Here is a 26,867-nt window from a genome sequence, read left to right on the forward strand (position 1 = left end):
CAACTACCTGGAGAAATTATGTGTTCGCAATCCAATTCATTTTCTGATAAAAATGTATTGAGATAACCTAAAAAGCGAGTAAGTTGTTGTATCCGTTCGGCTTCCGTACAATGACATATGAGAACGCGGAAGCTCATCTGATGATTTTCGGGGCGTGTCAGCTTGCAAATAATACAAAGCTGAAGCTTCAAGCAGAAGTCTTCCAGTGAAGGAAAGACATCTGATCTTTTGAAGACCTCAAGAAAAGTGTCTGTCAGTAAGTACAGAGTCTCATTCTGTTTGTGACAATGAGATCTGATTTAGTTTGTAGATAGATGGTGTAACAGCAGTTAAAACAATTTTACATGACAGGTTAAACAGAAGGCTACAGGCATTATGTTACAGGTGAAAAGTACAAGTTTGACAGTCGTGCAACCTTATTGAGTCATGGTATGGCGTTATGTATAGAGTGAAGTAGGCGTAATGTAGCAAACTTGGTCGTTTCCTTGTGCAATCCCAGAGCGAAGTTAACCTTTCAGATGTTTTTCCTTCCCGAGTCCATTGCAAAATCTGGAAGTTAAATATCATCTTTAATGTATGAGGTTTTTTTTGTAAATATATTTACAATCTGCTGATAAATTTGAATACACACCACCAAAGATGCAGTATAATTTCAATAAAATCCTAAATTACTAGACAACTTCTTTACTAATAAGGTTGGGATAGGTGAACCAATTGTTTAAAAAATTATATTGAATCAACCCTCCTAGGTCAATTTAATGTTTGTAAAAATTTGCCACAATAGGTATTTTTAATTGCAAATTAACTAACTTGGCGCTTGTCCCAATGAGAGAGTGAGAAACTAATCAGATGAAGAAATAAAAGCTTTCTTTTAAGTTTGTAATGTAATCACTAATGCTCTGCCCTCCCTTCTTTTTAGACACAATGGCATCACCAACTCCTCTATCCAAGGCCAACACCTCCTTCTCTCTGGCTTTGCTCAACAAGCTGGGTGGTAATGACAAAACCGCAAATGTCTTCTACTCTCCTTTTAGCATCTCTTCAGCCCTGTCTATGGTGATGCTGGGGGCCAGGGGCAACACAGCCACACAGATGTCAGAGGTACAGTACACACACACACACACTGCCTTTGTGAAAAGTAACAAAGTAAAAAAAAGTAAAAGTTGGTGGACCTGGTTCAGCTTGGATTTGTGAAGCTTATAATCTTACACATCTTAGACTGTATTATTGCCTTTTCCATCTGGTAGACCCCATGGTGCAGATGTTCTATAAAATCTGCTCCATTAAAGAACCACCTCTGTGTCTTCTGAAATGACCATAAAGGTAACCCAGCACCTCTCTGAGACAATGTAGGTTGGGAATGAAGGGCAGAGAGAAAGTACTGCAGGCGTGTAAGCCCTCATTCTGGATGAATCACCCTTTTTTTTTATTTTATTTTTTTTCTTTCAGCATCAGCAAAAATGACAAACATCTCTTGTGTTCATACTCTTGCTAGGTTTTATGAGGGGCGTCTCTGTGTTGTGTAACTAGGAATGTCATACATAATATGGAACAAATGTTGTTATGTGCAGCAGGCATGCCCACTTGTCAGGCTGCCTGAGTGTCATCTGTGAGAAGTTTTATCAGTCACTGAATGTATGCCAGCTGGAAGAATATTTGTAGTCCTCTATAACTAAACTCACAAATACGGGTATCCTTAAGAAAATGCATTTGCAAAGCTTAATGTATGTTTGAACGTTGCATATACAGTGATACTGCACATTGCTTAATGCAATAAGGGACTGATTTATACTTTTAAACCTTGAAGAGACTAAGACCCCTCAGACAAGATAAAGAGTCAGGAAAGTTTAGATTAAACATCTAATCATTGCCAGAATAAGACACAGATGACAAACGTTGATATGAAGTTTAGAGTCTTCAGTAAAATCCCCCTTCAGTTTTGTCAGTCTGTACACTCAGTAGAGATAGGTTGAAGTTAACATGGTGTAAATCAGAACATTTGGTGACATATTTCAAAATGATTGCTAAAGCAAAGCCACACCCAGCTAGGTCAGGCTTGTATAAGAATGTGGGAGGGGCAGAGCTTCACCCTAAACCCACCCACCTCCAGTCATATGAAATGATAATGTTGTGGAAGATAATGGATTTATGACAGTGATTACGACATACCATTTTAAAGCATGTTTTATTTCTTTAAAAGCCCTTCTAGGGACAGGTGTTGCAAATTAGCAATTGCTATGGTACACACTAGATTGCTGTTTTCAGTTTATCTATGTTAGATGTATTGGACCCTAATGAAAAATAAAATAAAATTGTATTCACAGCATGTGCAGGTTAATTTTTATTGTGAAGCTTTACATTAATACATACAGTGCAAGGAAAATATGTTGGGGTTTTTTGTGCCCTTAATCTATTGCAGTAATCTCTTAACATGCTGCTTGACAGGATCGGGGACAACGTTGGTGTTAAATATGTAACAGCATGCATTTCCTTTTTATAAAAGTGTTCACTGTTCAAAGCAAGGAGCTGTGACACAACCTGTTTTCATTGCTTGTGCAAAAAGGCAGGGTTTGTTCCTGAAGGTAGTAAAATTAATGATGAAGCATTCAGCTTTCTGCATGATGCAATGACTACAGCTAAACCGCACCTACGCTGCAACAACTACCAAAGAACGTATTGACATTGGTATTGGCACTGTCATTACCTGTGTCAGTAAAGTTAATTCTGTGAGAAACCTGCTGTGTTACCAGACACAGCAGGTTTTTTGTTACTTACACAGTAAGAGAGACCCACCTAACAACACCAGCACTATCCCCAAGACAGAAATCCAACTGATTTATTGTTTTTCATGGGAGGTACTTCTAATGGTGTGTCAACAAAATAGGGTGATCCTGCCTCTGTGGTGATAAAACTCAACTGTGTGCATGACTTGGTGAGTAAGAGACAGTGGGTGTGTGATTTGTGTCAATTTATGAAAGAGGGCAAAGGTGACATGATGTGGGGCAACTGTGAGGATTTATCAGCCAATTATCAGAAAGTCCAACTGTGTGAACTGGTTTCTACTTATAGTAACTTGTTCATTTGCCAGCTGGCCAACATTTGCTCCACAAATACTGCAGTCTGTTGATGGAAATAACAAATGTGGATGTAATGGCATTACTGAAATTTGTAAGATCTTGTTTTTTACCTTCTCGTTACCCATTAATGTTATGTTTTAGAAATGTGCATACTCTACGATTAAAAAACACAAAATAAGGCCATGAGAATCTTAGGTTGAAAGCCAATAAAAATATATTGGTAGGCCAGTGAAGCCTGTTACAGTTAAGTTATTTAAATAAGGTTATCTAAAATATTTCTGAAATAGCGCTTCAGTTTTACAACTAAGATGCCTTTTGATTATTATTTATTAGTCTAATATTTTTTATTTATTTTTTTTTTTGTCTGAAGTGCCTCCACAGCCCCGTCTAGTGATCTAAAGTACCCTTTCATCCACACCAGCTGTCATGTTCCAAAATGTGGTGATTTTTTAAATTTATTTTAAACTCACAGTATTTAACCCCATTAATTCAATAAAAGCAGATATTGGTTGAGCTGTTTTTTCATACAATCGAGCTGTCAGTGTTAAGGACAGATTGGTCAAGTTTGCATTTGTATGCTAACGCTTTTCACCCATTGATCCCTTACTTTTATCTTTCCATTACTTTTAGCTAACTATTTCAACCATTTATCTATTGCACTTACTGAACTATGTGAACAGTTTATTCATTAGTTTAAGCCAACCATTTCAACTAATTATCCATTACTGTTGACAGCTGTTGGATGTCTCGCTTGCTAACTAGTTTTCACGCACTCAATCGCAATATGTAGCATTGACATCTTACAAATGACTTGACATGTAAATTTGTTTTTTCAGTTTAATTTTAATCTCTATTCTGTCATTTACTTTAAGCTACTGCAATCTGTCAATTTTTCCAGGTACATCTGGCAATTTTAGAAGTACCCCCTAGTGTACAAGAAGCCCCAGTTAGTCTGGTCTAAACAATGCAGGCCTATAACTTCACAAGAATAAATTGCCATTGAGAAGTGAGGTCATAACCAACTACTCAAAGTGCAACAACAAAATAACAAACCATGTAAATCAAGGTCAATCAGTAGATTGACTTTAACTGTCAAAATTGGCAGTCCAATTAATTTTCTCTTCACTTTTGGCTCTCTGCCAGCTGGTGCACCTTTCCCAAGGCACACTGGTTGACTAAAGATGCCAATGCAATTACACTCATCAACTTTCTAGGTAACATAATTCAGCAAATGTGTGTAGGAAATGTTATGTACATTCACAGGTGAATATTGTGTGTGTTGTTAACCCCATGTATTCTGAGATAATATGTAACATCTTTGTGCTGAGAGAAGTTTATCTCACAACTGCATAAAGGTGTTTTATTGAGGAAAACATGATTTACTCACTCCTCTCTGATCAGCTGTTGGTATAATTTTGATCAGCCTTCCAAATCTAAGGGTGGTGTACTGTACGAGGCCTGTGGATTACAACTCAACCCGGCGCACATCACTGCCAGGATGATATTATAACTTCCTGTACACAACCAGAGACACACGAGGTTTAACTTAACCGTGAACACTACCATCCCTAGGTCCTCAGCTTCACTAAGGCAGAGAAGCATCGGCATGCAGGAGCACCCCACATGCAAACGCAGCAGCAGGCCCAGTCCAGACTGCCACCAAATCTGAAGGTGGTAACAAAAACCAACAGTACAGGAGCGCTAAACTAACTGAGGGGCATTTTACTAACTGTCTGGGTGGTGTCATGTGGTGAGGGGATCCTTGGAAACAAGAGCCAGTGGTTCCTGAGACAATTTCACACTTGTTTTCCCTCTGCAGGTCTCCCGTTGTTGCTGTACTGACCTGAATTGGTGACCATTTCTTTTATGGTTTCTTTCTGGTGTGCTTTTTATCTCCAATAAGCAGCTGCTGGAAACCACAGTGTGATTAGACGTAACTGTCAAGTTTGAAATTTTGACAACAAAGTGCATTAGGAAAACGGAGTGCACACAGATTAAGTTGTTTCCGTGTGTGTATTGCCAATATTCTAGGAGATTGTATGTACTCTTGTATGCAGGCTACTACCAAATTTAGCAAACGTTGTCTGCGGAAGATGATGGTTTATGTGTTTTTGAAGATACCATGCAAATAACAACATGGTGGAGGGATGGCGTGTATGTGTCATTTCTGGAAAGGCTCGCCAAAGCTTGGGCAGCATTTCTATGGGTTCTTTAAAGTCAGTTAACGTGTTCCCTCTACTTTTGCCATGTTTTCAGTTTGTGTTGGGATGTTGTGCATTAACGCTGGCATATAAATGAGATAATCTGTTCTCGGATACAGTGTGTACAGGATGTAGAGAATAATTAATTACTGAAAGCCTTCAACTTTAAGGATCACCTTATCCATTAAGTGTGCATTTTCCCAATAGATCATTATGACCCCATCTATTTGTTAAACTAGGTTCCATGCTGATTTAATTTGCGTTTTAAATAACTGACCTGTTTGACTTTTTGTTTCATGACCAATTGATTTAAAAGAGATTTATAGCCAAATATGTCAGGCTTTACTTTTGAGCGACTGCATACTGTAGTTACCGAACACAATACAACATACTGTACATAACTGCATAGCATAGTTAACCAAAGTCAACAGGAAAACCTTGCATATTTTGTCTATAGTCTCATCACTTAATTGGCAAGATGGCAACCAGGTCAGTCTAATACACTGTTTATAATACAGTGGTCTGTCACTTGCTCATTGTGTCTCTAACATCACTTGTCTGCTTTTTCCACAGTCTCTGAAAACCCAGAATTTACAGGATGATGTTCACGTGAGCTTTGCCCAACTGCTGAGCGAGCTCAACAAGGCAGGTGCTCCGTATGCCCTCAGTGTTGCTAACAGGCTGTACGGAGAGCAGTCCTACCAGTTTATTGAGGTACGTGTATGTTTCAGCGTGTGTTTGCATTGCCATAAGTAGGTGTGGTTTTGTTTGCATATGAGTGGTCGGGCTGGAGTGAATGAGAAGCACAGACAGGAATCTAAAAGCTGTGAAATAACGAATAAGGGAGTTCCCAGCATTCAAACAAATAGAGCAGTGATTGTGAAAATACTTTTCTGGCTGTAAAGACTTTAAAATCCAAGTTAAGTGTATGTATATTATTTTTTTTGTGTGATCAGAACTGGTAAATGTGTTGATGGTTCCAGGATTTCTTAGGAAAAACCAAGAAGCACTACAAAGCAGAGCTGGAGCCTTTGGACTTCAAAACCAACTCAGAGTCAGCCAGGGTCCACATCAATAGCTGGGTGGAGAAGCAGACACAAGGTGGATCATACACACTAACCTACTCACGCATTAGTATGTTAATAGACCTGCATGCCCCCTTCATTCAATGGAAATGTATTGAAGAACCAAGACCACATTAATGTAAATCACAGTCCTGCGTCAGTCTCTTTTGCGTAGGCAGAAACAGCTGGATTTCCAGACTGGCAAAATTGCACATTGACATGCAAACTATCATGGCCTTTCAATGCTATGAGTTCAAAAGTTTTTCAAATGGTGGTGCACAATTGATTTCATTTTGAAAGGCTGAGTTCTATTTCCAAGACTTTTCTGGTCTAATAAATATGATTTCACAAAATTCTGTAATGGGGAAACTGAGCTAGCCATTTTTAAACACTTCAGACGTGACAGTGTTTCACATATGTATCAATTTGGTTTGCCAGGTAAAATTAAGGACGTGCTGGGCCACGGTGTGGTGGACAGCATGACCAGGCTGGTGCTGGTCAATGCAATCTACTTCAAAGGAAACTGGAACAAGCAGTTTGAGAAGAGTTCCACACATGATGCCATTTAGACTCAACAAGGTAACACTGCTCAAAGAAAACATTCAGTGGACTAACACTGATTGACAAGTTAGTCTGTAAATTTTTTTTTTGACTAGGGTTTTTAAAACTATTGCACAGTAGCATTTACCATTTAGGCCATGAATTCTGACTTCTTCACTGAAAGTAGTGAAAACAGGTGAATTAAAGGATTCCTCATCAGGGCCATGGCAGCAAATCTGACCATAGGAAATGTGGAAATTGTGGTCAAAGAGGGTGAAATCTGATGACTTAATAAAAGGTCATTTGTCAGACACTTTTGTATGAAATATTGTTCTATTGTTTTTTGTTTTTTTTAAACATCGAGTGTTAATCATGATTTGCTATGCTCCAGTAAAAACTAAATCATGATGATTCCACTTGGTGTAGAAGACACCTTTTCTCAGACCACTAAGTGTAAGAATATGTTTGTGGCTTAAGTAAGTTTTAGTCTGTAGACACACCTATATAGTGGTACCACAAAATAGATACTGCTTTGTTTATTGACAAATGCTTCACCAAAGTAAAAAGGATTGGAGATTGGACTTCTCATAAAAAGTGATTTACCTTTAAACTGGTCAACAAAACATTGGAGCTGCACTAAGTGATTAAGTAGATAACAGGAACATTGAAAAAGATTAACAGCAAGCTTTGATACTTTTAAAATATGCTGAATATGTTAAAATAACTTAATACTAGACTTAAAATCAGTGATTTGCTGCCATGTCAAGTATGTTGCACCTCTGTGCACCCCCAACAATGATGTCACATTCTACTGAACACACCCTGCTGTACACTTATGTATCACTGCATCAAGGGGATGTGGAAGATTTCAGCTGGTGGTGAGTTTCTCTTCAAGCTCAGGTTTTTTTCTATTTGCTGTTTTCAGAATGACACTAAGCCAGTGAAGATGATGTATCAGAAAACTAAGTTCCCTCTCACCTACATCCCGAAGCCAACTGCCAGGTAATCAGGCAAATCAGTTAGTTAATTGATTAATATGGTATGTCAGTCAACCAGCTGTTAACTGGTCAGGCAACTAATCACCAATCATCTATTCATCACCAGTCATTGTTTGATAATGAAGTTAAGCGGGACTTAATTAGATTTCAAAGATTTGATAAGATTTTGGTTTTGATCCAGCTTTCTTTTCTTTCTTTCTTTTTTTTACCATAACTATGAACTACCTTACAAGAGTTGTGTGTGTTGCATGTAATCACGTAAACTATCCTGGTAAAACACACAAATAACCAAACAGAACATATTTGCTGTATGTTTGAAACCTTCTGTTGGACAGATCCTAGAGATGCCGTACAATGGAAAGGAGCTCAGCATGCTCATCTTCCTACCAAATGAATTCGAGGACAGTACAACAGGTCTGGAGAAGGTAGGACACAGAGACACACACACATACACACTGGCACACATAAAGAAACGAACAAGATGCAGACAACCTAATAACTGTTTTTGTGTCCACCCCCAGCTGGAGAAGACGCTGACCTATGAGAACTTTGTGGAGTGGACGCGCCCAGACATGATGGATAACATTGAGGTCCAGGTGGGGCTGCCTCGATTCAAGATGGAGGAGAAGTATGACATGAAGAATGTCCTGATCAGCATGGGCATGGTGGATGCCTTCGACATGGCTTCGAGTGACTTCTCTGGTAGGACATGTGTCTGGAACATTTCACATATATTCATCATCATTTAAAGAACAGGGACCAAAAGCTGAACTGGCTCCTGTCAGTTCAAAGGAGCAACAAGTCAATACAGAGGTTCTATTAAATCGGTGTGCTCTACATTTCTGTCATGTAGGGTGAGACAAGGCATTATAGTTATTTAAAATATTCTCTTTCCTTCTCCTCTGCTGACAGGCATGTCTCCCGCCAATGACCTAGTACTGTCAAAAGTCGTCCACAAGGCTTTCGTGGAGGTGAACGAGGAGGGAACTGAGGCTGCAGCTGCCACTGCTGCAATCATGATGCTGCGCTGTGCTTTGCCTACAGCCAGGTTCATCGCAGACCACCCCTTCCTCTTCTTCATCCGACATAACCCTCCATGAGCATTCTCTTTGCTGGCCGATACTGCTCCCCCAAGTGAACACTTCGTTGTTCAGAGCAGTGTTGTTTCTCAAGTGGAGGGGGGGGGAGTTACAATACATATATTGCAACAGTCTAAAAGTTTTTTGGTATTACTGGAAGATGTTGTGAATCACTACTTTAGTTTCCTATAGCTAATCACACTCTGAGTTCCCGTCCTATATTTTATCCTGTGCCTTACTGAACATTAGGTTTTTGCACTGTTTATCTTTTGCACCTGATGTCATCTTTAGGATCTGGTTTACCCTGTCTGTAATACATGTATGGTCCTGTTTGCTGCACACTCACACCCTAGTTTAGCTATACCATTAGAGTTTATTAGTTAGTTTATCTTATCGTATACCTTACACCCTTTGAAAGAGTTTACCTTTATCAGAATGTCTATAATGCCTCTTCAAACACTAGCACGGACATCAAGTGTACTTTAATACCATACGAAGGTGTGACTGTTGCAACTTTTTTTCTACATTACATGCTACATCTATATTTTCATATTTCTTTGTTTTAGATATTCAATAAACCAAAGAGAATAATGTGATGAAATCACATTGTCCGATAGATATATCCATAGTGATTTGTAACTGAGCAAAGCACAGATATGTAATTGTACCATTATGCATAACATAAATATAGACTACATGAGCTTACATGAAGGTTTGACCTGGTCCTTTTTATGTATCCTATTTCTCATGGAATAAAAGTGTGTGTGGTTTGCAAATATTGTGTGTCACTTTTTTTTAAATTACATTTGTCTTTATTGATATTTTCTCAGATTTGGTTCAGCCACGTGTAATAAAATTACTTGCAGTTCATTCAAATAATACTACTGTGAGAAGTCTTCATATTCAAATCATATTACTTACTGTTAATGTTTAATGTAAACTAACAGCAGTATGATGCTTTTATTAATTCCATAGATATTACTTACATGTAAGGAAGAATAAGTATATTACATTATATTAATACTACTTTTACTCTCCAATTTCTACTTTTCTTTCCTGGGAGTACAAGAATAATACATGTTATACAAAATACAGCAACGCTGAACCCCTAAAACTGGGGCTGTTACACTTTCAAAGCATAAATATCTAATAATATAAATTATATGTTTAAGGGAATGCAGCCACAAGTGTCTTGTCTGACCTGAATATAATCTGCCTGTACAACGTTTTCAGATAACCTCATCTGCTGCATACCAGAGCAGTGAAACCACATGTATGGTGTGTTAAATACAACACAGAGGGAGAGAAGTGATCTTTCACAGCGACGGTTTAATTAAAGTCTTCCTCCAGCCCAGTAGGTGGTGATAATGCATCTCTGTGTTGGTGCCCTGAGCATAAGTCCAAAAAGAAGAGAAAGTTAGACAACGCACTTCCGGATAACTTCCTAGCTGTCATGTTTGAAGTATGGATATTCAAAAACGAATCGCTTATTAACAAAACATGATGAACGGTATTATTACCAGACCTCTCCGTACGTTAAAGGCAAGCTGAGATGGCCAGTGTTTGGCTAACGTATTCCAACTCGGAGAGACGACAAACTAGCTAACCTTGCTCGAACTGTAGCCTGCTAATCTGGTTTTCCCTGCTTGGTTTGCTGATGGAGAGGCTAATAACCCAGCTCACAGAGAAGCATGTGCTTTTCACGGCTTCCTTCGCTATACGACTGGCCCTGGTCGCTTATGGAGACTACCAGGATAGGACTATGGCGGTGAAGTACACTGACATTGACTACCATGTGTTCACAGATGCTGCAAGATTCATAACTGAGGTAACTAACACTGCAACCTTAAATAAAACTTATATATTCCACTATATGAATTCATAAAATATTATTCATTGCATTAATACAACTACCCAATACGACGCAGTCAAAACTGGCTCCACCTTGACCAGCTAGCTACACCAAAGTACTACTACTCATTGCATTTTAATGCATCAATAATGACCCAATCATATTATAATAAAACACTTCATAGTGAGTACTTTTGCTTTTGATACTTTAAGTATACTGTTGCTAATATTTGTGTACTGTACGACATAATTTCAATGTGGGAAAATCCTGCACAGGGGCAGTCCCCATACAACAGATCAACCTACCGCTACACCCTCTCCTTGCCTGGCTGCTCACCCCTAACATCTATCTCAGCAACGTGTTTGGCAAGATCCTCTTCATTGTTTGTGATGTGCTGTCAGGTCTGCTCATCTACAGAATCCTCCGCCTGAGAGGTCTGGGCCCTGAGGTATGTTTTAAGACAATCTGCTCCTTATGGACCAGAATCCTCTATCAGCAGAGTTTATTAATAATTGCTGACTATAGCTGCATACCTCGTTTGTTTTGTCCTGTAAAACAACAGAGTTTAAAGGTGTCTTGGTAATGCAAATAACATTGTGTTTTGGGGGGATTTATGTTCAGACTGCATGTCGTGTTTGTTCTCTGTGGCTCCTGAACCCACTGCCCATGGGAGTATCCAGCCGAGGGAATGCTGAGTCAATCTTGGCAGCCCTGGTGCTGGGAACGTTACTCTGTATGGAAGGTAAGGGTCTGTTTGTGTGTGTGTGTATTGTGACATTTCTGTAAAATAATGTGTATTTTGCTTATTTTGTAATTGAATGTTAGAGACACACACAGCTCCTCTGCTAATACTTTGACCTGTTTCCCCTCTAGCCCAGTGTCTGATGTGGGCAGCCATACTGTATGGTCTGTCTGTCCATATGAAGATCTACCCCATTACATATGCTCTGCCCATCGTTCTGACCCTGCGCACACTAGAGACCGGATCAGAAGAGGACAAAAAGGGGTGGAGGAGGCTCATTGGGTTTATGGGAAGTTTCCTCAACCGAAGGTTGTTCCTTTTTGCAGGTGTTGCCGGAGGAGTCTTCTGTATGCTCACAGCACTCTTCTATTACATGTGAGGTGAACAAAGAAATAACACAAACACATAGTAAAATGTTTTCATTGCCTGTGATGTTTGCAGTTACTGTTTAACCCTACACAGCTAGTTTTGAGCATGGAGTAACATTTCCCCAAACAGCACACATGTCCTGGTTCTGTTGTCCCTTACCTGATAAAACACACAAACGTTAAATGATGTTGAACGAAATGTCAAATCATGTGACTCTCTCCTGTATCGTCAGGTATGGTTGGGAGTTTCTTCATGAAACCTACTTGTACCATCTGACCAGAAGGGACATCAGACACAACTTCTCTCCATACTTCTATATGCTCTACCTCACAGCAGGTATTTAACCATTCAGTCATTTGTAGCCTCGTAGTGTGACACCTTGCTGCAGACAGAACTACACAGCAAAGACCAGCATAAAGTTCTAGCTCATGTGAAGAAGTACACTGCTTCTGGTCAGCAGCGATGAAGTGCTTATTGATTAAACTTACAGGAGGGGAGGCCACTTTTAAAGCCTGGTCAAGATTCTTTTGTCTTTTATTGGTGCAGACAGCAGGTGGAGCCAGTGGCTTGGCCTAGCAGCATTCCTGCCACAGCTCATCCTGCTGTTGGTAGCATCATGGGCCTTTCACTCTGACCTGGCCTTCTGCTGTTTCCTGCACACCGCCATCTTTGTCTCTTTCAACAAAGTCTGCACTTCACAGGTACATAAACCAGCATCAACAAACAGAGTCTAAGTAGAGATTAGATGATGCATTATCAGCTGCAATTCAAGAGCTCAAGCTCAAGAGAATATTAGGCCCATCTTTCACCCCTCTGTTTTTTCAGTTTCCCCTGTCAATCATCCAAATTACTTTCAGGATTGAGAAGAGCTCTAAAAACAAACAGTTTTGTTGAATAGGATCCAAATTAAGAAGAAATGTATTTATGTTGTTTACATCATCATTTGAATACCCCACCCACATTCTGACAGCTGGTTTTGAGTATTAGAACTGACTCACACCCATGAGATGTTCATTTGTTTTGGCCTCCAGCTTATCCTGCAGCCACACATAAGGTGAATTTTAACATAGTGTAAAATACCATGTGTATAATAATATTGTCTAGCTTTAGCTCACACACGTCACACAGCCTTTAACAATGTTGCTTGTTATCCTTTCATAGTACTTCCTGTGGTACCTATGTCTTCTTCCTCTGGTCATCCCTCACCTGAGTCTGTCACTAAAACAGGGAGTGGGACTGCTGCTCCTCTGGTTTGCTGGACAGGTAATTAAATTGATCACATTTTGAGTTACAGTGACTTCAATATGCACCGTGTTAACAAAATGTTAATATCATAACAAAATGGCATTAATTATACAGGATATAAAATAGAATGGGTTTTTGGGGGTTGATGCCGATATTACTAGTATTTTTCCTTACACATAATCTGCCTTAATAACTACATTCACTGTAGCATATTCACATCTAGTTTATCCCTGTACTAGCACTCTTTAATAATATCCAAAGCTACGAGAAACCATCTCTCAGCAACCAGCTGGCTCTAAAACATGCCATCTACGACAACGTTACAGTGACTTGCTGACGAATGCATCTAATACTACATGACTGTCTACAAGGAGGACTTGCATCTTTGAGATTTCATTTAACTAACATTATAACTATAACCAGAGCCGTCACGGCTCTGACTACGTTTCACATCTACAACGTCACACAAAGAGGAGCAAACGTTAGATAACTTTGTCTGGCAAGAAGCCGTGTTAGATTCTTGTTCAGCTCATGTTTATTTACATGTCTGCTCTGGTTTAATAATTTCAGACACGCTGACTAACTGTAGACAGGCGGTTAAACTCTTGTTTACGGTTCATTAACGTTAGCGCTCCTCCACTAATAAACACAGCATTAGCTTTGTGGCTAATTTAGCAACGGGCAGCATTAGCTGCTGTAATGTTACGTGATTTCAAAAAATATTTAGAAGTTATTAACTAGGGACAAATGATGACTGTTTGCTAAAACTGGAGGAAGCCAGGAGAGGGCATGAGAAACAGGAGGGTTAGCAAGTCATGAATGTTTTTAAGTTATGTAATTAACATCACAAAGGACTGACTCACCGCTAACATATATTGGCCGGCCGATATATCAGTCGGGCTCTAATTTAAAATGGTGCATGTTAAGTAGTAGATGCATTGTAGCCTTTGAGTCACTGTTGAGTGCTGTTAATGGTCTTTTGTTAACCTTATATTTAAACAGTAGACTAACTGAACTTGTTTTGCGATCCTTTGGATGAAGTAACTATAACTAACCTTTTTTTTCTCTACTGTCAGGGCATCTGGTTGGGCCCAGCCTACTTCCTGGAGTTTGAAGGCTACAACACCTTCTTGTTGATCTGGCTTGCGGGATTGCTTTTCTTGATCATCAACTCGTCCATCTTGATTCAGATCGTATCCCATTACAAACCAGCACAAACTCCAAAGAGACTGAAGGTGGAATAACATTCAGTCATTGTAGAGATAGACGGAAGAAGATAATGGACTATGAATGTATGTTGAAGAATAAATTGTTTTTGTTAAATATCAGTCTCCCTAGTACTTAATTGCGTTCTTATTTAACCAGAAAGCAGATTTATACGGTATCATTTTCTGAGTGACAAAGTCACATCAGAAATCAGAATTTTCAGTTGAATTCAATACTTATCCAGTATGTTGAAAGTTAGTTTGTTAACATCTGTTCATACAGGAATCCAATAATGTAAAATGTTTGAGTGTTTGAAAAATGAGTAGTTTAAATTGCTTGTTGATTTTGCTGTCTTTTGTTGCCCTTCACAGTTGGTCAAAGTCATAACAAATGTACCATAATCTGTGATATACAGACAGATATTCAACTCTGTCCAATAATGAATACAATGAAATGGAAACTAAAAGCATACCTGCGAACAACTCTAATAATATTGTGTATTTCGCTACAGTGGAACTACAGGGATTGGACAATGAAACTGAAACACCTGGTTTTAGACCACAATAATTTATTAGTATGGTGTAGGGCCTCCTTTTGCGGCCAATACAGCGTCAATTCATCTTGGGAATGACATATACAAGTCCTGCACAGTGGTCAGAGGGATTTTAAGCCATTCTTCTTGCAGGATAGTGGCCAGGTCACGACGTGATGCTGGTGGAGGAAAATGTTTCCTGACTCGCTCCTCCAAAACACCCCAAAGTGGCTCAATAATATTTAGATCTGGTGACTGTGCAGGCCATGGGAGATGTTCAACTTCACTTTCATGTTCATCAAACCAATCTTTCACCAGTCTTGCTGTGTGTATTGGTGCATTGTCATCCTGATACACGGCACCTCCTTCAGGATACAATGTTTGAACCATTGGATGCACATGGTCCTCCAGAATGGTTCGGTAGTCCTTGGCAGTGACGCGCCCATCTAGCACAAGTATGGGGCCAAGGGAATGCCATGATATGGCAGCCCAAACCATCACTGATCCACCCCCATGCTTCACTCTGGGCATGCAACAGTCTGGGTGGTACGCTTCTTTGGGGCTTCTCCACACCGTAACTCTCCCGGATGTGGGGAAAACAGTGAAGGCGGACTCATCAGAGAACAATACATGTTTCACATTGTCCACATCCCAAGATTTGCGCTCCTTGCACCATTGAAACCGACGTTTGGCATTGGCACGAGTGACCAAAGGTTTGGCTATAGCAGCCCGGCCGTGTATATTGACCCGTGGAGCTCCCGACGGACAGTTTTGGTGGAAACAGGAGAGTTGAGGTGCACATTTAATTCTGCCGTGATTTGGGCAGCCGTGGTTTTATGTTTTTTGGATACAATCCGGGTTAGCACCCGAACATCCCTTTCAGACAGCTTCCTCTTGCGTCCACAGTTAATCCTGTTGGATGTGGTTCGTCCTTCTTGGTGGTATGCTGACATTACCCTGGATACCGTGGCTCTTGATACATCACAAAGACTTGCTGTCTTGGTCACAGATGCGCCAGCAAGACGTGCACCAACAATTTGTCCTCTTTTGAACTCTGGTATGTCACCCATAATGTTGTGTGCATTGCAATATTTTGAGCAAAACTGTGCTCTTACCCTGCTAATTGGACCTTCACAGTCTGCTCTTATTGGTTCAATGTGCAATTAATGAAGATTGGCCACCAGGCTGGTCCAATTTAGCCATGAAACCTCCCACACTAAAATGAGAGGCGTCTCAGTTTCATTGTCCAACCCCTGTAATACTGAATACCTTAACTAGAATGTGATTATAGAGCAGGATATTATCTACTGTTCAGCAAGCAGAAGCTCCAGAAGCATACTGTTCTCTAGAAGCTGCTGTCAGCTTTAGCCACGATTCCAAAGTACATGCCATGAGACGTGATTTAAAAGGACCTGACTCTTCCTTCAAAATAATTATTGCTGTAAGCAGATGAATCAGTCAACTGGAGCATGAACGCAACCCAATACAAACAGTGCTGGCAGTGGCTCCATAATCTCACTTTACTCCCCCTAATCTCACATGGAAACTATTAGAGCATTCACTTTAGTCCTGTAGGTTCTGAGCATGATTACAAGCACTTTTCCACAGGATTGATTGTGTCTGTAATATTAATAACATGTATGTATGTGTGGCGAGGATGCGGGATGCATGTGTTTGTGCCAAAAACTTGAGAGAGACAGTAGTTATGGTTGAGTGGCTTTCCTGAGACATTTCTATATAGCAGTTTGTGTCTCTGTAAGTGAACAAGCTTGATTGTGTGTTGTGCATGTGTGTATGACTCAGGGTCAGCTGTGCCCTGCTTATCTAGTTTGTGAATCACCAGGTAATGCTCAGTAACCTTTCAACTGGCTAGTTGCCCCTGGGCACATATATCATTTAATTTTAACACTGCATCCTACTGAATACCATCACATTCAGCATTTTACTTTAAAATCTCTGGGACTGAATAATACCTATGAATGTTGTTTCTTCTTCAGTTCATTCCTTTAACTTTATTTTAGATCAGTTATTACCAGCCAGGGATACCAGCAGGTATCTCTATAGTTGCTCAGATTATTTGTACCATTTTTATTTCTATAGTGGTTTTGTGGCACTGAGCTCACTCCTGGGTTCAGGGGTCTTCTCACTGCATTGTCTTGGTGTTTTGGTTGACGAAGTACACTCGGTCATTGGAGTCCACACGCCTTTCTAAAGATGATAAAAGCACCGACAGGAATCTGTAGCTCAATAGACAGAATGGACAGTTGGTCCCACAGTGTGGCAACACATCAGTCAGATTATCACCAGCGCTGACTCATGCTATAAACAGACTTATTCAACTAACTGTCATCTGTGATCTTTGTGAACAGCGAGTAATGACAGCAGAAGGAAGGAGGACCTCCTTATGCCCGCATAAATGGAATAAAGGGGGGTGGTTTGAAAACACTGTGCCTTGTTTTATTTATTTTTTCTTAAATTCCTTGTTGCAATACAGTTTGTGTTGAATTCCCCCAGTACGGCCAGTAGAGAAAGCTGCTGCCTGTGGAACTGTCAAAGTGACACATGTGTTTGTTAATAATAATCATCTGCTCTGGAAGTTGCTGCAAGTATGATATACTAAATACAGTATGAAGAGTTTGCCACACATACATAACATATAAGCTCTGTATACTCAATCTAGTTGTGTAGAGAAAGCTCACAAATCTATTCCCCTGCCTCTGCTCCTTTATCGGTATCCACTGTGGATGAAGACCCAGCTTCATGGTCAATCTCAACATGAAATTTGATGGAAATCTAATATTGATAGAAAGACAAACTACTCATTTAGCAAATGTAATTCATGACTGATTGATTTCATTCAGTCCTTACTGACCATTAAATAAAGATGAAGGAAATGAAGGAAAGAGGGTAGAACATCTGTTTTATAATCATCACTGGCTTAATGTCATTCTGTGTGTTAAAATACTGTGTGCTCTGCAGCATATTTTAAGCTACATTTTGCAGTACTGTATTTTGTATACTAATGATCCGATTACTCTGAGTAGCTGCAAGAAAGGGAAACATTAAGTTAACAAAAGAGACCCCATATTTGACATAAAATGCTGGTAAATATTACACTTCCAAATTGGGCATGTATTATAATATATGCCAATTCAGTACGCTATCAAGAACTATTCTTGAGTTTATTTTGGGTTTCTGTCCCTACTGGTCAAAAATCACTTTAAGCTTTACGTTTCAGATCAAAGCATTTCTCATTACAAATTAATTTAATTTTAACATTTTTCAAATTTCAGATCAGAAGTTCCACTACACAGACTCAACATTTGTGTACTTTCTAAAGACATACTGATTTATGTAAAAAAACAACATAAACGTTTATTCAATGACACCATCTTCACTGGAGCTAAACAATTTATGATCAGTAAGGAGTGGGTGCAGATACTGTATGCACATAGGCCTATACCCGAAATGAAAGGATCTTGCAAGCTGGAAGGTACTGCGTGGCGTTTGGGGTGACGAATTCACCCATAGATGAAAACATTTTCTCCTTGCTTTGGGTTACAAACATGATTTTTTTTTATTATATATTTTAAGTAGCCTAATCATAAGTGATGCCCTTTCCTCTCAGATTTCTACTATTTCCTAAAGTTAGATTTGTTTATTTGTTAAAAGGGAGTAAATGTACTTTTGTCTGTTCGGCTTCCTTAGAATGAAAATGCGGAAGCTCATCTGAGGATTTCGGCGCGTGTCAGTTTGTAAATAATAAAGCTGAAGCTTCAAGCAAAAGTCTTCCAGTGAAGGTAAGACTCCTGATCATTTGAGGACCAGAAGAAAAGTGTCTGTCAGTAAGTACAGAGTCTCATTCCGTTAGTGACAATGAGATATGATTATTTAGTTTGTAGGCGCTGTTGTTGTGTTCCATCCTCCATCATTAAGTTTTTAGTACTTTACCACTAGGTGGCACTGTCGTAGAATTGAGATGGTTACTACTGTACAATACAATGAACACTTCTTTTTTTCGTGTGAATACCTTTTTATATACAGTCTATGGTGAATACAAAGATGTAAGAGCAGTAACTTGATTCAGGCTATTAGCTTATTGGTTCTTAAATTAATTTTAAATTACAGGTTAAACGGTAGGCTCAATCTGCTGGTAATTACACACCACCAAGGGTGCAGTATAATTTCAATAAAACCATAAATTACTAATGATAACAACTACTACTTTGTTATTACTAATACTGTTAGGGTAGGTAAACCAAAACAATATTGAATTAACCCTTCTTGGTATATTTAATGTTTCCTGCACTGAGTCTTAACGTTTAGAAATTGTGTTAATTATCGTTGAGACAATCGTTGTAATTGTAAATTAACTTCTGTGGCCCAACATGAGAGTGAGAAACTAATCAGATGAAGAAATAAAAGCATTATTTTAGGTTTGTAATGTAATAACTAATGCTCTGGCCTCTCTTCTTTTAGACACAATGGCATCACCAACTCCTCTATCCAAGGCCAACACCTCTTCTCTCTGGCTTTGCTCAACAAGCTGGGTGATGACGACAAGACTGCAAATGTCTTCTTCTCCCCTTTCAGCATCTCTTCAGCCCTGGCTATGGTGTTGCTGGGGGCCAGGGGCAACACAGCCACACAGATGTCAGAGGTAAAATACACACACACAGAACAGAAGAACAGATTAACATTAATGGAAATGCAGGTTGGTGCTCCTGGTTCAGCTTGATTTTGTGAAGCTCATAACCTTAAATCTTTCTAAAATTTTATTATTTATTATTATTGCAGATTTCTTACCAGAAAATACACTCTATTAAAACACCACAAATTGTGTCTTCTGAAATGATTATTAAGATAACCCAGGACCTCTCTGAGACAATGTCAAGCTATGTCACTGAAGCTAGTAGTTTAGGAATGAAGGGCAGTGAAGTACTGCAGGCGTGGTGATGGTGCAATGGATAAGACACCTGTCTTTGGTGTGAGAGACCCGGGTTCAATTCGCCAATGTGTCCCTGAGCAAGACACTTAACCCCTAGTTGCTCCAGAGGCGTGCGACCTCAGACATGTATAGCAATTGTAAGTCGCTTTGGATAAAAGTGTCAGCTAAATGAATAAATGTAAATGTGTAAGGTTTTTTTCAGCATCAGCAAAAATGAAAAAACTATCTTGTGTTCTTTCTTTAATGGAAAAATTGACTATTGGTATCGACAATGTCAGTAATTTACCCAACAGTCCAGGAGTTGGCATGACTACCAATAGGAGTACCGGTTTAAAGCTCTTTGAACTAACAGTACCAGTCATTGGAGAGCTGCCCCCACCCTTGACCAGAGACGGCAACCGGAACAAAGTTCTTTTCACTTTCCCAACCAAAACAATCAATTGCCTGCCATGTAATGCTACAAGATGAAGTGATTTGCAGAACTGCTTTAGGTCCTGGAGGTGAGATGGTCGTGTACGTTCAAACTCAACCTCAGGTGGTGACGAAACCCGTCCCCAACCAGTACAGTCTTATCACAGCTTTGAGTCAGAGATTAAACAGCAGCTATCAAAAACATTCACTGACAATGGAGGTGAAGAAAGACACCGTCCGTGGAAGAAATCCAAAGCACTCATGGAAATCTGTAAAGATAAGAGAAACCTTTCTATTAAACAAAGGTAAAACTATGCTCTGCATCCTGCCTGGCTTACCCCACACAAAGTGCTTATCTTTACGGATTTCCATGAGTGGGTTGGCTACCCTGGAGGCTAGAAAGCAGTCACTGAAACCTGTCACCTTCCTGAACAGTCAACAGGTGAGGGAAGGATGAGTGTCTAACAGTTGCATCTCCTGGAGGATGGCAGTATTGAGGTCGAATACGCCAGAACCACAAGATGGCTCCGGATCAGGGCCTGGCTGAGTACAAGCACTGTGACCGCGAAGGACAAGCGACTAATTGTCATCACTCAATTGCTTCGTTAAATCATCATTACCACATTAAAAATGTGTGTCACGTGTGTGGGCAATGCAAGGGAGAATTTAGTCCAAACTTTTCTTTTCATGGGTTCTTCCTGGTGTACTTATTATTTCCTATAAGCTCCTGCTGGAAACCACGTTGTTATTAGACGGTCAAAAGTTTGAGAGTTTACACAAATTAAGTTAACTACTCTTTTATCTGGATAATACCTAATTTAGCAAATATTGTAACTGTCTAAGGAAACTTAATGTTTATGTCTCCCTGATTTGGATGCACACTCGCCAAATACATACCATCCTGAATTCTTGGATCCCCTAACCTTTTTGAAGGTTTGTTTTTGACCAATGGATTTAAAAGAAACAAATTTACACCCAAATATGTCAGTTTTATTTTTGAGTGAGTGTTGTAACTACATAGCATGAAACACCAAAGTTAACAGGAAAACCTTGCTATTTTGTGCATAGTCTCATCACTTAATTGGCAAGATGGCAACCAGGTCAGTCTAATACACTGTTTATAATACAGTGGTCTGTCACTTGCTCATTGTGTCTCTAACATCACTTGTCTGCTTTTTCCACAGTCTCTGAAAACCCAGAATTTACAGGATGATGTCCACGTTAGCTTTGCCCAACTGCTGAGCGAGCTCAACAAGGCAGACGCTCCGTATGCCCTCAGTGTTGCTAACAGGCTGTACGGAGAGCGGTCCTACCAGTTTATCGAGGTATGTGTATGTTTCAGCATGTGTGTTTGCATTGCCATAAGTAGGTGTGGTTTTGTTTGCATATGAGTGGTCGGGCTGGAGTGAATGAGAAGCACAGACAGGAATCTAAAAGCTGTGTAAGAAGAAATAACAAATAAGAGTGGCCAGCATTCAAACAAGTACAGCAATGATTGTGAAAATACTTTTCTGGTTGTAAAAACTAACTCCAAGTTAAGCAAATATATTATTTATTTATTTTGTGTGATCAGAACTGGTAAATGTGTTGATGGTTCCAGGATTTCTTAGGAAAAACCAAGAAGCACTACAAAACAGAGCTGGAGCCTTTGGACTTCAAAACCAGCTCAGAGTCAGCCAGGGTCCACATCAATAGCTGGGTGGAGAAGCAGACACAAGGTGGATCATACACACTAACATACACACCTATTAGTATGTTAATAGACCTGCATGCCCCCTTCATTCAATGGAAATGTATTGAAGAACCAAGACCACATTAATGTAAATCACAGTCCTGCGTCAGTCTCTTTTGCGTAGGCAGAAACAGCTGGATTTCCAGACTGGCAAAATTGCACATTGACATGCAAACTATCATGGCCTTGCAATGCTATGAGTTCAAAAGTTTTTCAAATGGTGGTGCACAATTGATTTCATTTTGAAAGGCTAAGTTCTATTTCCAAGACTTTTCTGGTCTAATAAATATGATTTCACAAAATTCTGTAATGGGGAAACTGAGCTTGCTACTTTTAAACACTTAAACTTTAACACACATACATGCTTTCAGTTGTGTGACGTTGCTTCACATACGTGTTAATTTGGTTTGCCAGGTAAAATTAAGGACGTGCTGGGCCAGGGTGTGGTGGACAGCATGACCAGGCTGGTGCTGGTCAATGCAATCTACTTCAAAGGAAGCTGGAACAAGCAGTTTGAGAAGAGTTCCACACGTGATGCTCAATTTAGACTCAACAAGGTAACACTGCTCAAAGAAAACATTCAGTGGACTAACACTGATTGACTAAAGTCTAAAGTCAGTAAATTTGGGTTTTTAAAACTGTGTTGTGTGGTAGCATTTACCATTTAGGCCATGAATTCTGAAGTCTTCATTGACAGTGGTGAAAAGGGGTGAATTAAAGTAATTCGACATCAGGGCCATGGCAGGAAACCTGACCATAGGAAATGGAGGACATCTGGGTCAGAAGGGGGTGAAATCTGATGACTTAATAAAAGGTCATTAGACACTTTTGTATTGCAGATGAAAAATAGCCTTCTGGCTAAATCTGGAATATTTATGTCATTGACGTTCATTAATGTCCACTGTCCCTTTTAAATAAATAAATTGAAATTGAATTGAACCAATGTCATAGGTGTTGTTTAAGTGTCAAGTGTCCATCATGGTTTGAGAGAGGTGGTGATGTTGCAGTGGAATGCTCACACACGCCTTTGGTGTGAGAGACCGGGGTTCAATTCCCCATTGTGACACATCCACCAGTGTGTCCCTGAGCAAGACACTTAACCCCTAGTTGCTCCAGATGTGTGCAACCTCTGACATATCAATTGTAAGTCGCTTCGGATGGTTGCTTGGGCGCTTTTTGAGTAGTACGTTACAGCGTAAAACATTTCCTGTTGCCAGCAGGTGGCATTAATAACTTGAATGAAAATTGGCATATGGATGTGTCCAGGGCGGGACTCTTATTATACATATCAAAATTGGTGCAGATGTGAACATGTATACTGAAGTTATAAGAACTGCCTGTTTCATGGATGGAAATCATGGATTTTTTGACGACACGCCCCAGGCAAGCTGGTTGATTTCGGTTTTTCGAGTATGTTTAGGCCCCCAAAATTGAGGTTACTTTGCAGAAAAATAAAAATAAATAAATAATCCCTTCATTTTCAATAGGAAGCTCGCACGGTTTGTGCTCGGGCCCTAATAAATATTAATGAGCCTGTTCCAGAAGCAGCCATGCACGCCCAAGCCATGACATTGCCTCCACCATGCTTCACAGATGAGCTTGTATACTTCGGATCATAAGCACTTCCTTTCTTTCTCCACACTTTGGCCTTTCCATCACTTTGGTAGAGATTAATCTTGGTCTCATCAGTCAAGAAGATTGTGTTGCAGAACTTTTGCAGCTCATCTCTGTTCTTCTTTTACAAATTTCCATCTGGCCTTCTGATTCTTCCTGCTGATGAGTGGTTTGCATCTTGTGGTGTGGCCTCTATATTTCTGCTCTCTGAATCTTCTTTGAACAGTGGATTGTGATACCTTCACCCCTGCACTGTGGAGGTCGTTGCTGATGTCACTTACTGATGTTTTGGGGGTTTTCTTCACAGCTCGCACGATATTTCTGTCATCAACTACTGTTGTTTTCCTTGGCCGACCTGTTGGACGTCTGTTGCTCAGTACACCAGTAGTTTCTTCATTCCAAATTGTTGTGCTTGCTATGCCCAATGTTTGTCCAATGGCTCTGGTCGATTTTCCATCTTTTCTCAGCTTGACAATGGCTTGCTTTTCTCCCATAGACAGCTCTCTGGACTTCATGTTGGTTTATCCTCTTTAACAGGAAATGCAGTTTTTATAGGTTTGAACCAAGGATGAAAATTTAGACTAGTCATGCAGAGCTATTTAATGTTTGGACAATCAACCTAAAAGGCAAAACCTGGGCAACAATAGTTTAGCTCACTTGAAAAATGGGTGGGTTCAAACAAATGGTGGTATGCCCTGAGTTGTTTAACACATCTAGATGTGAATACCAGGAAATAAAAGCTGAATTTCTGAACTGTCTCATACTCATCTTTTGATCTTAAACCCAAATGTCTCCAGTGAACTACAAAAACAATGGAAATTGCCTTACCGTTCCAATACTTTTGGAGGGCACCATCAACAATGATGTCACACTGCATCAAGGTGATGTGTACAAGATTTCAAGTTTCTCTTCAAGCTCAGTTTTTTTTCTGTTTGCTGTTTTCAGGATGACACTAAGCCAGTGAAGATGATGTATCAGGAAACTGAGTTCCCTCTCACCTACATCTCCGAAGCCAACTGCAAGGTAATTAAGCAAATCAGTTAATTGATGAATATAGTATGCATGTTGGTATCTGCCCAGTAAACCTTGTTACATCTTGCCATCTCCGACTCTACTACACTGTGTACTGAGTCTTGCATCTGCTATTTATTCAAACCTAACAGTAATAAATGATTGGTTGATTAGTTGTTGTCTGAACCATTTAACAGTTGGTTGATGGTTACATTAAATGTGCAGTGGGCTGGCAGAGTCAGGGGTAGGAGGAGAAAGTGGTCTTAGAGGGCAACAGGTTCCATGAGACAGAACTGAGAGCAGAATCCAGTTGGGAATCCAGTCAGGCAGGGGATCCAGATTCCATGCGTAACAGGAGTGAAGCCGCCGCGACGGGGCAAGTTCAGGTGGGGAGTCTGCGCACAGAGAAAAAGGGTTAGGTGGTACACTACAATGATATGGGTCCAAAATACTGAGGCTAAAAGCAAGACTGACTGAGAAGTTACAGTCTACAATCTGGCGATGCAGGGATGACCGGGTATATATGAGCAGCTAGAACCTGACTCCTGTGCACCTCGCTCGACTCCTGCAATTAATCACAGACACACAGAGATACACAGGGAGGAGAGGGGAGAGAGGTGTGCTCACAGGGCTGCAGACAGTTACCTGACAATTACCTTTATTAATGAGGTGAAGCAGGAATTTTCCCATGGAATGTGAATGAAAGAAGATTTGATGAGATTTTGGTTATGATCCAGCCCTTTGCTGTAATATTTGAAACCTTCTGTTGGACAGATCCTAGAGATGCCGTACAATGGAAAGGAGCTCAGCATGCTCATCTTCCTACCAAATGAATTAGAGGACAGTACAACAGGTCTGGAGAAGGTAGGACACAGAGACACACACATATACACATAAAGAAACGCACAAGATGCAGACAAACTAATAACTGTTTTTGTGTCCACCCCCAGCTGGAGAAGACGCTGACCTATGAGAACTTTGTGAAGTGGACGCGCCCAGACATGATGAATAACATTGAGGTCCAGGTGGGGCTGCCTCGATTCAAGATAGAGGAGAAGTATGACATGAAGAATGTCCTGATCAGCATGGGCATGGTGGATGCCTTCGACGTGGCTTTGAGTGACTTCTCTGGTAGGACATGTGTCTGGACCATTTCACATATATTCATCATTTAAAAGAACAGGCACCAAAAGCTGAACTGGCTCCTGTCAGTTCAAAGGAGCAACAAGTCAATACAGAGGTTCTCTTAAATTGGTGTGCTCTACATTTCTGTCATGTAGGGTGAGACAAGGCATTATAGTTATTATTATTTAAAATATTCTCTGTTTCCTCTGCTGACAGGCATGTCTCCCGCCAATGACCTAGTACTGTCAGAAGTCGTCCACAAGGCTTTCGTGGAGGTGAACGAGGAGGGAACTGAGGCTGCTGCTGCCACTGCTGCTGTCATGATGGTCGACATGCTTCCACTCACTTTCATCGCAGACCACCCCTTCCTCTTCTTCATCCGACATAACCCCTCCATGAGCATTCTCTTTGCTGGCCGATACTGCTCCCCTGAGTGAGCACTAAATCGTTCAGAGCAGTGTTGTTGTCAGCTCTAAACCTGCACTACTAAGATAAAAAATTTCTACAAAAGGTTGGTTTTATATTTATTTTTTTAGTGTCACAATTCGGCAGGTGGAGCAGAGTTGCCAGAAACAGAAGATGTCGGTTGGCATTCATTCATCAGCAATTACCATTGAAACTGTGGGGTCAGATTAGTTGGAAGAATTGTAGCTACTTGTGTACACAATTTTAATAGATAAAGATAAACAGGAAACTTACCAACTGTATCACTGGAACTAGTTATAGGCGACAAATATGTGTCAACTGAGGTGGCGATGGGGCAGTGGATAAGACATACCTTTGGTGTGGGAGACCCGGTTTCAATTTCCACTGTGACAGATCCACAAATGTCTCAGGGACACATTTATGGATGTGTCAAGACACTTAAACCGTAGTTGCTCCAGAGGCATGAGATAAGTGTAATGTAACTTGAATGTGGTAGGATGGCGGGCCTGCAATGAAATAAAACATTAACATTTGTTATGATTATTTGTTTTAATTATTTTAGGGTCTATTAGTTTAAAGCATCTTAATAATTATAAGTAAATCATACATATGGTAAATTTTTTGTAAATAAAGACATAATTAATGTACCATTGGCAAAATTATGCAGAGTCCTCCACCTGAGAGGTCTGAGGTAT

The 26,867-nt window shown here is 40.0% G+C and overlaps 1 protein-coding gene and 2 pseudogenes across 1 annotated transcript; all 3 read left to right on the forward strand.

Annotated features, from left to right (window-relative positions):
- The first annotated feature begins 108 nt into the window (after window positions 1-108).
- On the forward strand, window positions 109-9,018 carry LOC119906949 (annotated as a pseudogene).
- Window positions 9,019-10,379: 1,361 nt separating this feature from the next.
- Window positions 10,380-14,495, forward strand: LOC119906941 (GPI mannosyltransferase 1-like). The gene is given in 9 exon segments (XM_038724410.1): window positions 10,380-10,787; window positions 11,087-11,120; window positions 11,123-11,259; window positions 11,433-11,553; window positions 11,685-11,928; window positions 12,155-12,258; window positions 12,469-12,623; window positions 13,084-13,185; window positions 14,244-14,495. Coding segments are annotated over 9 exon segments (1,236 nt in total). The 5' UTR covers window positions 10,380-10,616; the 3' UTR covers window positions 14,412-14,495.
- A 4,123-nt stretch (window positions 14,496-18,618) lies between these two features.
- LOC119906955 lies at window positions 18,619-26,666 on the forward strand (annotated as a pseudogene).
- Window positions 26,667-26,867: the final 201 nt, after the last annotated feature.

Source organism: Micropterus salmoides, unplaced genomic scaffold (assembly GCF_014851395.1).
Source record: "Micropterus salmoides isolate LMB-PRFRI ecotype aquatic unplaced genomic scaffold, ASM1485139v1 Ms_hic_scaffold_1, whole genome shotgun sequence".
Classification (NCBI taxonomy): domain Eukaryota; kingdom Metazoa; phylum Chordata; class Actinopteri; order Centrarchiformes; family Centrarchidae; genus Micropterus; species Micropterus salmoides.